This window comes from Sus scrofa, chromosome 12 (assembly GCF_054392235.1).
Source record: "Sus scrofa isolate SSC_HxYL_T2T_F1_AM1 chromosome 12, Sscrofa_HxYL_maternal_Yorkshire_Landrace_v2.0, whole genome shotgun sequence".
NCBI classification, from domain to species: Eukaryota; Metazoa; Chordata; class Mammalia; order Artiodactyla; family Suidae; genus Sus; species Sus scrofa.
Window position 1 is genome coordinate 50,491,127 of NC_139394.1, and position 13,147 is coordinate 50,504,273.

Here is a 13,147-nt window from a genome sequence, read left to right on the forward strand (position 1 = left end):
CTCATTCTGATCAGGTTTTAAAAAAAAATTACTATAGACCTTTGTCTGCCTGGGTCCTTTCCTCCTAAAGTCCTTTTAAAAAATAGATTTCAATTTAGTATTTTATTTTCTATAATTTTCTTGTAAACATGGAATTAACAGAAACCCACCATGATTATGAAAGATACACCCCCATCACTTATCAGAGCTCAACATCTTAATGTTAGCTAGCCTAGAGACATGTGTTTTTTTATTTAAAGAAAGCAGACTGGGATAAAGATGGGGAGGAGGCAGAGAAAGCTGCCTTTTAAAAGTACCCAGTTCTGGGAGTTCCCGTCGTGGTGCGGTGGTTAACGAATCTGACTAGGAACCATGAGGTTGCGGGTTCGATCCCTGGCCTTGCTCAGTGGGTTAAGGATCTGGCGTTGCCATGAGCTGAGATTAGGTTGCAGACGCGGCTTGGATCCTGCATTGCTGTGGCTCTGGCGTAGACTGGCAGCTACAGCTCTGATTCGACCCCTAGCCTGGAAACCTCCACATGCCGCGGGAGTGGCCCAAGAAATGGCAAAAAAAAAAAAAAAAGTACCCAGTTCTAGATTACCTTGAATGCATCTCACCTGTGGAATGCAAAGAACACTATTCAACTGTGGGCAGATGCAAAACAGATCCTAACGGAGAATACACCTATTACAAAAAGGACCGCTGCTTCTTAGAGAGTCAGTGTAGGCAGTATCCTATCTCAGATTAGTAGGCTGATTTGACATTTAAGTACTTATGTTCATTCGATTTTAGTTTGGCCTCATACCAGAATATTCATTAAGTTCTAAGCTCTTTTCCATATAGTTGTTTCTTGTGCTGGTCAAGGAGTCCTTGTAACACCCAGACTTATAAGCTAGGATTCCCATGTGTAACCTAGGGCAGATGCCTTTTATGGAACTTGTTGACTGAGAAAGCTTAATATGATGCAGTCTTTGCTATGGTTATCATACAGTCACAAAGTGATGGCTCAGCTGCAGCAAGGGCAGGAGCAGCAAAAGGACATAATCTTTATCATTGTAGGGTTGATGTCATGAAATACCCATGTCCTTTTTGAGGCTATGCAAAGCACCAACATTTTTACACATACCTCAAAGGAATGACATTTCAGTATCAATGCAGATAGGGAAAGGGGGAAAGAGAGAGAGAGATGTGTTTATGCTTCACTAGAGAAAGGAGATACTACATTTCCATGAAACCTCAGGTACCTCCCTGAAGCAGATGCTGTCGATGCCCCACCCAGACCCCGTGTAATTTCCGCCAGGGCCTGCAGGTCGTGCTGCTGATGACTCACACTGAAACTGTCTGCGGAAAAGCGCCCTGGAGCGTGGGAGCCTCTCAGAAGGAAGTGCCTAAGAGTTGTGTAAACACCTTCCCCCCACACACCCAGAGCAGCTGAGGGCTCTAATGACTGACAAAAGACCTCTCCCCTGCCCCAAGATGGGGCAGATTCTGGGCACAATTTGCCTTCCAGGGCTCCCCTTGGGATCCGGCTGAGGCTCAACTTCACCTGAAATCACTTCTTACCTAGCTTTCCCCCTACCCTATCCTGCTTTCCTCAGACCCGTAGAGGTTTCTCCTAAGAACAAGCGCACTCCCTCGTTTGCACAGAGCATCCCTCTCTCAGGCTCTGCTTCTAGGGAACCTGACCTAACACACTCATTGTTCCTTCAGGTATTCAGTCAATACAAGACAATTTATAAATAAAAACAAAGGCCCTCAGATGAGTATAATTATGGTAAAGACAGTAAGGCAGTGTGTTAGTATGGAGCAGGACTCAGGTTTAGCTTCTTCATTTATTTGTCTTTTCAGGGCTGCACCTGTAGCATATGGAGGTTCCCAGGGTAGGGGTCAAATCAGAGCTACAGCTGTTGTTTCCAGGCTACACCACAGCCACAGATCCATCCGAGCCACATCTGCGACCTACATCACAGCTCAACGCAATGCCAGATCCTTAACTCACTGAGCAAGGCCAGGGATGGAACCTGTGTCCTCATGGATACTAGTCAGATTCATTTCCACTGAGCCACGATGGGAACTCCTAAAGTGCCTTTTTTTTTTTTTTTTTTTTTTTTTTTAAGGGCGCACAACCAGCATATGGAGCTTCCCAGACTAGGGATGGAATTGGAGCTGTAGCTGATAGCCTGTGCCACAGCCACAGTGATGTAGGATCCAAGCCGTGTCTGTGACCTACACCACAGCTCACGGCAATGGCAGATCCTTAACCCAGAGTGGGGAGAGGGATCAAATCCATGTACTCATGGATACTAGTTGGTTTCACCACTGCTGAGCCACAATGGGAACTCCAGGTGTGGCTTCTTCAGATTGCAGGGTCAGGGAGGGCTTCTCCGGGAGGAGCTGAGGGAGAGAGCCCCCTGAACTCGAGGGCGGGAGCGATCCAGGCAGGTGAAACAGCAACAAGGACGGGCCGGAGTGGTTGGGGTGTAGTAGACTCGATCGAAGGTGTTTCGGTATGTTTGGGTGGAATGTTGTGATCAGGCTGTTGTTTTATTTCCTTATGTTTATTTGGTTTTGGTTTCAGAGATTTCCTCTATAAGTGTACCGACAGTTCAGAGGTTGTTTTGGCCTCTGTCTGTGGAGAAAACCACATAGCAGTTCCACTTCGTGAGAGGACAGGAGAAGCTTTGGGAGTTCTCGATGTCAACATTGGCAGGAGTAAGATGTTGTTTTATCGAGAATTTAAAGATCTGCAGAAAATGATAAAGGTGATCCAAGTTGCCTGCAATGAAATACTGGGCGAATTATCTGGAGAAATAAAGAAAAACTACATCTTAGGTATTGTGAACACAGTGCCTGTCTGAATTAATAGATTTAATAAGTTTGGGGGAAATCACAGACAATGCAATGAAGGGTGCATTTTCTAAAATGAGTTGTTGCACCATATAGAGCTTTCCATGTGGAAGAATTTCCTTCGTGCCATCCTGGGCTGCTGGGTGTGGTCTATAAATTAGAGCAAAGGGTAAGGCACCACATTTTCTTGGGTGGCTAGAACCGGAAGGACTCATAAAGGCAGTGGAGAAGTAGCGTTTATTAGACCCCACATCATGTATCTAGCACTTTGAATATGTTCTTTCAGTTAGTCCTTACTGTAACTCTGTGAAGTGAATGGTGATAGCTCATTTTACAGGTGAAGAAAGTAAAGTTCAGAGAAAAGAACAACTTTCACCAAATCACACAGTTAACACGTGGTGAAGGCTGGATTTGCACCCCAGTTTGGGTGTTCTTTCTCCTGCAACATACAGCATGAACTCATGGAGGAACATCTCATTTTACAGATAAAGAAGCAAAGGGCCCTCAAAAGGCCCAAGAGCAAGCTACCTCTGAGCCAAGAACAGGCCCTGGTCCTTGTGATTCCACAGCCACTAGGTTACCCTTAGCACAAAACCCGTTTACACAGAAGGGAGGGAAGAAGGAAACACAGAAACCGTCAGCTACCTAGGATGGAATAAATGGAATTAGTAGAGTAGCATTCAGTGTGACAACACTTAAAGGTTTCCCTATTACCCAGGGTGGGAAAAGAGGAAAAAAGAAAATTCATGTTTTTTTGAGCATATTCCATGGGTGGGACCTGGGACTGTGAATTTTTACATATAGTATCTCCTGTAATTCTCACCAGGGAAGTAAGGATCGGCTCTATTCTCACAGAAACTGGAAAAGAGGCTCAGAGAGACAACAGAACTAATAAGGGGACGGGAGATATTCAAACCAAGGTCTAACTCCAAAACCGGAGTTCTCACCTTTCCTCAAAGCCTCTTCCTGTGATCTTCATCAGGTGTAATTCCATTTTTGCCTTTGATTTCATGACTAGAGAAACTAAGATTTAAACTAAGATGGTTTAAAACCATAGGATATGGTCTTCATTTTCCAGGAAAAAAACAAAAAACAAAACAAACAAAAAAAAACGTTTACTATCTTATGCTCTGAATCCTATGAAAAAGTAATGTGTGTACTGAACAACAACGTGAGATGTCATTCTCTGATTCCAGAGATTGAAAATGTGGGAGAGGTTCAGCGGGCAGGCATTCTCTTCTTCCGGGTCATGCTGCAAGAGCTACAGGGGTGCCTCCGACTGCTTACCTCCGTGGACTTTGTGTCGCTGCTGCTCTATGATTATAATCCTCTGGCAGAGCCAAAATCTCCACCAGACAGCAAGTCCAAGGAGTTGGAAGCCAACATAAAACTAGTACAAGACATCCTGAAAGCGATTATCTTGTTCTTCCATCCAGAGTTGGAATTATCAAGTGACTTAAGAAATTGGGATAAATGTAAACTGGTAAGTTTTTTTTTTCTTTTTTCTTTTTCTTTTAAAAATGTGTGTGTGTGTGTCTTTTTGCCTTTTCTAGGGCTGTACCTGCAGCAGATGGAGGTTCCCAGGCTAGAGGTCTAATCAGAACTGTAGCCGCCAGTTTACGCCAGAACCATAGCTACGTGGGATCCCCGAGCCGCATCTGCAACCTACACCACAGCTCACAGCAACGCCAGATCCTTAACCCACTTGGCGAGGCCAGGGATCGAACCTGCAACCTCATGGTTCCTTGTCGGATTCATTAACCATGGAGCCACAACGGGAACTCCAGTAAGGTTTTTTTTTTTTAAGTACTCTTTATTGAAGACGAAGCCATACAAGTTTAGACATACAAATCATAACTGCACAAATCCTAAGTATACAAAGGCAAGAATTTTTATGCAATGGATATTTGTAATAGGCACCTAGATCAAGAAGCAGAACATTAGTGCCATCCCAAACCCCTCTTTTGTGCTCTCTCCATCACCTGCCTCACACACATGGCTTACCCCAAGGGTGACCAAAATCCTGACTTCTAACACCCCAGATTGTTTTTGCCTGTTTTAAAGTATATATAAATGGAATTTTGTAAACTGGTGAATTGGGCACTCTGCTTGCTGATGATGCCATAATATTTATTCTTTGTTCACAGTACATTAACAGATACCTCGTTGAGAATATTTGTGACTTTGATCCAACTGCTAGGAATCTGAAAGTTAATTTAAAGCTCATTGATGACTATATCGGAGGTAAGTTTCCACTTAATTAGTGTCTAAATCTCTACACAGTTGCCATCTAGAGACTTTTATTGGAGTAAAGCATGTGGCTCATAAATTCAATTTTTAGGGGGAAAATAGTTCTGATTATAGTCTTCTGAAAGGGACATTGTCTGTGACTCCCAAAGTGACTGATTATGCCACACATATGAGAATTCAAAAGCATCTCTTATCTCCCATTTGTTGACTACATGTTCATTATATGTTGAAAAAACAAAAGTGAATGGTTGCAGAATGTTGCCTTCGGGATGGATTAGCAATGGGATCTTGCTGGGTAGCACTGGGAACGCTGTCTAGTCACCTATGATGGAACATGTAATGTGAGAAAAAAGAATGTATACGTGTAAATGTAACTGGGTCACCATGCTGTACAGTAGGTAAAAAAATATAAATAAATGATAAAAAAATAAATAAAACTTTGTGATAGTGGGGAAAAAAAGTGAGTAGGGACTATAATGAGGCTAGGGGACTAGTACATTAAGCAAAAAGGCAGCTACTATCTTTAGTTCCCATGAAGAACAGAAGAAAATAATAGATTATGAGTCTCTTTAGTAATGTAGACTTTTTGGAGGAGGCGCATCAGCAGGAATCAAGAGCATTGAGGCTCCCAGGTTGGAGAAAGTGATGAGCTCTTGGGCCACAGAGAACTGGTCACATATAAGAGTAAATGTACATATACAAGCACACGTTCCTCCATGTGTGTATGTTACTCCACCTGAGACCCCAGGCCATTCACGTGAATGGAACAGTAAAGAATGAACTTAAAGGATTTCTCATTGTGGCTCAGTGGTTAACAAACCAACTAGTATCCATGAAGATTCGGGTTCGATCCCTGGCCTTGCTCAGTGGGTTACCAATCCTGCATTGCCGTGAGCTGTTGGTATAGGTCGCAAGTGCAGCTCGGATCTGACATTGCTGTGGCTGTAGTGTAGGCTGGCAGCTACAGCTCTGATTCGACCCCTAGCCTGGGAACCTCCACATGCCACAGGTGTGGCCCTAAAATGGCAAAAGACAAAAAAAAAAAAAAGAATGAACTTAGAGTCATTTTTTTTTTTAACTTATTAAAAAACCTAGGAGTTCCTGTCGTGGCACAGTGGTTAACGAATCTGACTAGGAGCCATGAGGTTGTGGGTTCGACCCCTGGCTTTGCTCAATGGGTTAAGGATCTGGTGTTGCCGTGAGCTGTGGTGTAGGTCGCAGACGCTGCTCGGATCCCACGTTGCTGTGGCTCTGGTGTAGGCTGGCAGCTACAGCTCCGACTGGACCCCTAGCCTGGGAACCTCTATATGCTGCAGGAAGCAGCCCTAGAAAAGACAAATAAATAAATAATCTCATCATTAGTTGGGAAAATGGCTCTGTAGAAATCCCTCACTAAGCCTATCCCTCTCTCCCCTCCCAGCTCCCTCCTCTCTTTGGAGACCCTGGACCAAGTCAGAAGGTTTTCTGGGTTTCTGTGACACATATATTAGGCAGAGAGGCTCAGCACCAGATTCTTAGGACAAGAGAAAGGAAAAGGAAACCCAGGGGAAAACAGCTCCACTCCTCAGGGTGTTTGGGGCATCAGAAACACGAAGCAGTGAGCCAGGGCGGACGGATGAGAGAGAGAGGTTCTCTGGCTTAGGAAGGAGAGATAATCCCAGAAGTTTGGGAGTACTAGATACAAGATTCACATACAAGTCAACACGAGTTAATCTGGAACGAGAGTGATGTAAGCAAAGCTTAGACTTTCTATCTGGAATGGCTTCTATGTAGCCTCAGAGCTGCGGGCTGATTCACAGGAGTCTCTGGAATTCATTGCTGGTAGAGTTATCACTTCCTCTGAGGTGCTATTTAAGGAAAACAGTAAGAGCAGCAACAATAAAAACGAATACTTGTTCACTGTATACTGTATACACTGCTTGGTCTACACTTGTTCATTGTTCACTGAGGACCTAAAAATCCAAAAGAAATGTTTTCTATGTCAGTGCCTGGTTGCTGCTCTTCCCTTTGGAGTAGATTTAGGCCCTGTCATGGGCACAGCACTGCCCCATGTGTGACAGGTTTGTCTGATTGACATTCTTCCTAAGCCCCCACTCATCACTTTGGTCCCCATCCAGCCTGCCAGCCTCTTGGCCTAGAGCCAGACCCTGCTGCCAGGGTCACTTGTGTCCCTTCAGACTGACACTCCCCTTCTTGAGCAAGAACTGAGGCATAGCTGCTAGGGTCCAATCCAGTCCCTCTGTCAGGATGAGGGGTGAGGAGCAGACCCCTCCCCTCTCCACCTTGAAGGTGCGTTCAGGCTCTCAGCCCTTAATAAGGCCCTTCCCTGTCAAAGGCCTCTGCCATGGCATTATATCCATGCTTCAAGGGAATCTTTTCAGGCTCCACCTCTGATTTGCCTATCAGAACTACCTCCTGTTCTCATGTATGTCTCCTTTGTTTCAGGAAAATATGCAAATTTCTGTTTCCTCTGTTTGGCCCCACTTTGCTGCCTAGCTGATTCCTGAGCAGCCTTGATCCCCAATGCTCCCCACCACTTTCTTTTCCAACAGTGTCCTCAGGTGGCAGGAATTTCAATTGCAGTTAACAGAGCTGAATTGAGCCAGAAGATACTAGGCCCTAGGCTCCCCTACCACCACCAGGCCTTGAGCAGCATCACAGTCTCAGCAACAATCAAGAATGTTCACAGACTGCGCAGATGCCATCCCCTTTCTCCTTCAGATGCAGTCGAATCAGGAAATTCTAAGCTCCGCATTTGGGGATAAGAAGGGGGACTCTGTGGGGCACCCTTCTGTCTGTCTCAGAAAAAGAAGACTCTTCGAAGAGCAATCTGTTGCTCAAGTTTATGGGAGCCTTCTAGCTGCAGCTAAGGCCCCCATTCAGTGACTCCACCCAGCATGAAAGGCCACCAGCAATATCTGTTGGTTCTGCCCAGGATGAGGGGGACTGTTGGCATAGCTCCTAATTCACCAAGCCTGTGAGAAGATAGAGTACAGGCTGGTGATGGGCCCACCCTTTCGTAGGGCCTCTGCTTCCAACTCTCACCCTACCTCATCCTAGTTCTAGAAAGCTTTTCTTAATGTTTAGAAAAGGCATACTTTCATTTTCCCCCCAATTTTTTTGAGATAATAACATATAACATTGTATTAGCTTAAGGTGTACAACATAATGATTTGATGTATGCATATACTGTGAAATGATCACCACAATAGGTTTAGTGAACATCTGTCATCTTACATAGTTAACAAATTTTTTTCTTAAGGTGACAATTTTTTTTTTTTTTTTTTGTCTTTTTGCCATTTCTTGGGCCGCTCCCACGGCATATGGATGTTCCCAGGCTAGGGGTTGAATCGGAGCTGCAGCTGCCAGCCTACGCCAGAGCCACAACAACATGGGATCCGAGCCGCATCTACGACCTACACCACAGCTCACGGCAACGCCGGATCCTTAACCCACTGAGCAAGGGCAGGGATCAAACCCGCAACCTCATGGTTCCTAGTCGGATTCGTTAACCACTGCGCCACGACGGGAGCTCCCCTAAATTTATTTCTTTATTGAGATAACATTATGGGGTTTTTGGTTTGTTTGTTTGCTTTTTAGGGCTGCAGCCACAGCATATAGAAGTTCCCAGGCTAGGGGTCGAATTGGAGCTATAGCTGTTGGCCTACACCACAGCCACGGCAACATGGGATTCGAGCCACATCTGTGACCTACATCACAGCTCATGGCAACGCCTGATCCTTAACCCACTGAGCAAGGCCAGGGATTGAACCCACATCCTCGTGGATACTAGTCAGATTCATTTCCACTGAGCCATGATGGGAACTCCCAACATCATGTTTCACCTGTAAAACATTATAGTTCCACTTTTGTATATACTACCGCACACTCAAAACTACTGAAATTTTAGTTTCCATTTGTCACCATCCATTAGTACCTTTTCCCATTTTCCCCTCCTTCCTGCCCCTTCCCATCTGGAAACCACTCTTAGCAGCTTTCAAATATACAACACAGTATTTTTAACTATAATCACAAGCCTAAAAATTACAGCCCTCGCCTCGGGAAACCACCAATCTTTTTTCTGTTTCTCTGAGTTCTGTTTTTTTTGTTTGTTTGTTTGTTTGTATGTTTTTTAGTTTTCATGTATAAGTGAGGTCACAGTATTTGGCTTTCTCTGTCTGATTCATTTCATTTAGCCTAATGCCCTCAAGCTTCATCCATGTTGTTACAAATGGCAGGATTTCTTTATTTTTATGACTAAATAATATTCCACTATGTATATAATATTTTCTTTATTCATTCATCTGTCAATGAACACCTAGATTGTTCCCATGTCTTGGTCACTGAAAGTAATGATGCAGTGAACATGGGGGTGCAATATCTCTTCAAGATATATATCCCAAAGTATATATTATATGGTAGTTCTATTTGTGATGTTTTGAGTGGCCTCCATGCTGTTTTCCATCATGGCTGCACCAAATTATATTCCCAACAACCATGCATGAGGGTTCTTTTTTCTCCACATTATGGCTAACACTTGTTATTTCTTTCTCTCTCTCTCTCTCTCTTTTTTTTTTTTTGTAATAGTCATTCTAACAGGTGTGTTGTGATAGCTCACTACAGTTTTAACTTACTTTTCTAGAAAGGGTTATTTTATATTCTGGTGGAATTACAGGCAGCTGTGTTCCAACTTTATATTGAGGCAGTCATATTTGAAGGAGCATTAGACAGCTTTGTTCAGCATGCTTGGCTACCCAGGACTATGCCATTGCATGCAACTGTTGCTGACATCCTTGCTTGTGGGTGACCCATTGACTCCAGTGACCACTCCCAGACAGCTGTGCATAGCACATCAATAGCTCACTCCTCTCTGTTACTCTGCCTAAAGTGCTCCCAGAACCTGGCCTTTTCTCCCTAAAGACCCATGACTGGACCACCTTGTAAAGGATCTGTTCTTTCCACTCCACTTTGGACCTCTGCTGCCAGCCTCACCTGGTTTTTCTGAAGGATGCCCCATACCTGTCCTATGGTCCCCTCCCAGTGGGTTTGGACAGATGGTGTCTACCAGGAAATGTTCTCAGACCTGGAGGGCAGAAGAGCTACCTCCTATTGCAAGTATGACCAGAATCACCTTGCTATCTAGAACCTGTACCTTCTGCAAGTAGCCATACTTTCTCCCCACACCTAAATCCAAGGGTCTACGTGTTCACAGACGCGCTCAGCAGGAGGTCCCCAGGCCCTCCACTTTTCCTACAAGAGCCCCAGGGTTCCTCTTCCAAAGCAGCAGAGCCTCTGTGCTCCCACCATCTGTAAAGAAACTCAGGGGACTTCCCGTCGTGGCTCAGTGGTTAACGAATCTGACTGGGAACCATGAGGTTGCAGGTTCGATCCTGGCCTTGCTCAGTGGGTTAAGGATCCGGCGTTGCCGTGAGCTGTGGCGTAGGTCACAGAAGCAGCTGGGATCAGGCATTAATGCAGCTCTGATTAGACCCCTAGCCTGAGAACCTCCATATGCCGCAGGAGTGACCCTAGAGGAAAAAAAAAGGCAAAAAGCTAAAAAAAAAAAAAAGAAAGAAAGAAACTCACCAGCTTCCTCAGTAAAACACCACCCTAACCCTCCAAGAATGTCAGTGAAGGGAGATGCCCCACCATCGGGGAAGGACTGCTGGACTTGTAGCCCTGATTAATGTTTGCCCTCAAGATTCACCTTCCCCAGGAGATCTTTCCCTAATTGCTACCGACACCACCATGGTGGCTCTGGTGAGTGCTGCTTGCCATCCTTCTTCATTCCAAACATGAGCCAAACTCCTTCCTTCACCTCCCACTGCACAGCTAAAGGTCAGACGGGATTCTACCAACTGTCCAGAAGTAAAAAATATGAATACAACACTGAACTGAATCTGCAAGTGTGAGGATGTGCCCAGTTCTTTTAAATGAGTCAGAATGAAATGAACAAGATACCAAGAACATTGCTTTGTGCTGTTAATTCGGCTTGGAATTGCTTACAATTGGAATAAAACTAATATATTTGTAAGAACTCAGTGTTTGGCCTGGCACAAACTTCAAATCAAGGTTTGATAACACAAGAAAAAATGTATTTTTACTTCCTCATTTAACATGGATTCTTTCCTGACAAACTGAAAGCAGCCCCCTGCAGTGCTTTCAGGGCCATAGTAAATTAATGACATATTAAGTGACTGACTGCTATGGCAAATGTGAGTTCTCCTGCCTAAGTAAAAACTGATTGAGGAGTTCCCGTCGTGGCTCAGCCATAATAAACCTGACTAGTATCCATGAGGATGAGGGTTCAAACCCTGGCCTCATTCAGTGGGTTAAGGATCTGGCGTTGCCATGAACTCTGGTGTAGGAGGTGGCAGATGTGGCTCAGATCTGGTGTTGCTGTGGCTGTGGCTGGCAGCTGCAGCTCTGATTCAACCCCTAGGCAGGGAACTTCCATATGTTGCAAGTCCGGCCCTAAAAAAGACAAAAAGAGGAAGAAGAAGGAGAAGGAGAAAATTCTAAATTTAAATTTTAGCTAATAAGTAATTAGTAAAATCTTCATATGGTTTTCTATTTGTGTTTTGTTTTGATCTAAACTTATCTAATTCTGTGTCAAAGATTAAAAATTGGGGTTTAAATAAATTTAAAAAAAAATGGAGTTCCCATCGTGGCGCAGCTGAAATGAATCCGACTAGGAACCATGAGGTTGCAGGTTCGCTACCTGGCCTCGCTCAGTGGGTTAAGGATCTGGCGTTGCAGTGAGCTGTGATGTAGGTCGCAGATGCGGCTCGGATCTGAAGTTGTTGTGGCTGTGGTGTAGGCTGGCGGCTGCAGCTCCGATTAGACCCCCAGCCTGGGAACCTCCATATGCCACAGTGCGGCCCTAAAAAGACAAAATGACTAAATAAATAAATAAATAAATAAATGGGGTTTAAATAGGATTAAGTCACAGAATCAGAAATTTCTAGAAATGTTTCTTTTGCGGTCCTCGGAATGTAAGTTCTCTGTATGGGTCTACAACTCTGATTTGACCCCTAGCCTGGAAATTTCTGTATGCCTGTGGGTGCAACCCTAAACCAACCAACCAACAAACAAAAACTGACTGAAACTGGCACACACATATCCTTTAAGTATATAATATCTCATAGACCTTTAGCTCATCCCATGTAGCAGTAATGTTAAGGGGTGCCACACAGGATATGTGAAACAAGAGAAATAGAAGAACTAAAACTAAGAGAACTAATAATAAAGAAAGGAGCATTGAAGAAGTATTGCTTGCTGATCCTGGGTTAGTTGTTAGTTGAAAGGAGCAGTTACGCTTTAACTTTTGGACTTGAAGCTTAAGAACTCCATTCTTTTTTGCTTCACACATCTTTAATTGGCCATCATTCCCAAAGGATTTAACTTAATCCAGTGATAAAGCAGAGATCTATAAATAGAATTTTAATTAGAAATATCCTATAATACTCCAGTGTTTTCAGCACGGTGAATTCCCCATGTAACTGAAAGTTTGATTAAGCTAGAACCTACAAAAATATCAAAATGTTTCTGAATTAATAGATTCATTAACAGATTCAAAGGTTGACCCAGCAAATGTTTAACTCATATGGCTTCAAATGATTTGTTATAACCTTTACGAAGGAAAAGTAAAAAAAAGATAATTTCTTATGGTTAGAAAAGTATTTCGCTTGATGCAAACCGGCACTGCCATCTGCTGCACTGCGAAGATCTGGCATCTATCCACCACAAGAGGGCAGTAGCACTCAACTATTGTTAAGGGGAACCAAGCAGAGCATGGAGGCTTCTTCAGAGGAATCTTGACAGCCAGTTGTTAAGGCATCAATCTCTCTTTGGAACAGGGCAGGGAAACAGGAACCTCCCCGCCAGACAGGTTCAGAGCTTCTGTCCCCGGTAACAATAAGGCAGGAAATAAGCAACAGGAGCTTGTGAAAGGGAGCGACCTTGCTCTCCATCTTCACGTCCTTGAATCACCATGGAGATGGCTGACTAGCTTAATAATGGCTGCAGATAGGGGTCTGTTCATTTGGATGTCAGATAAGAACACTGGCCA

The 13,147-nt window shown here is 44.1% G+C and overlaps 1 protein-coding gene across 41 annotated transcripts in view; it reads left to right on the forward strand.

Moving 5' to 3' along the window:
- EFCAB5 (EF-hand calcium binding domain 5) overlaps positions 1–13,147 on the forward strand; it is a 118,781-nt gene that overhangs the window by 102,285 nt on the left and 3,349 nt on the right. For 31 of the 41 annotated variants that reach the window (XR_014821480.1, XR_014821486.1, XR_014821483.1 and 28 more), the window contains 3 exons: positions 2,558–2,811; positions 4,023–4,309; positions 4,974–5,070. Coding sequence is in view for 31 of the 41 variants with exons in the window: in XM_084985345.1 (XP_084841471.1) it covers positions 2,558–2,811; positions 4,023–4,309; positions 4,974–5,070 (638 nt within the window). In the remaining 10 variants the exon portion in view is untranslated. Of the gene's footprint in view, positions 1–2,557; positions 2,812–4,022; positions 4,310–4,973; positions 5,071–13,147 lie in introns of those variants that run through there. The other 10 variants (XR_014821482.1, XM_084985351.1, XM_084985346.1 and 7 more) reach the window with 1 other exon arrangement.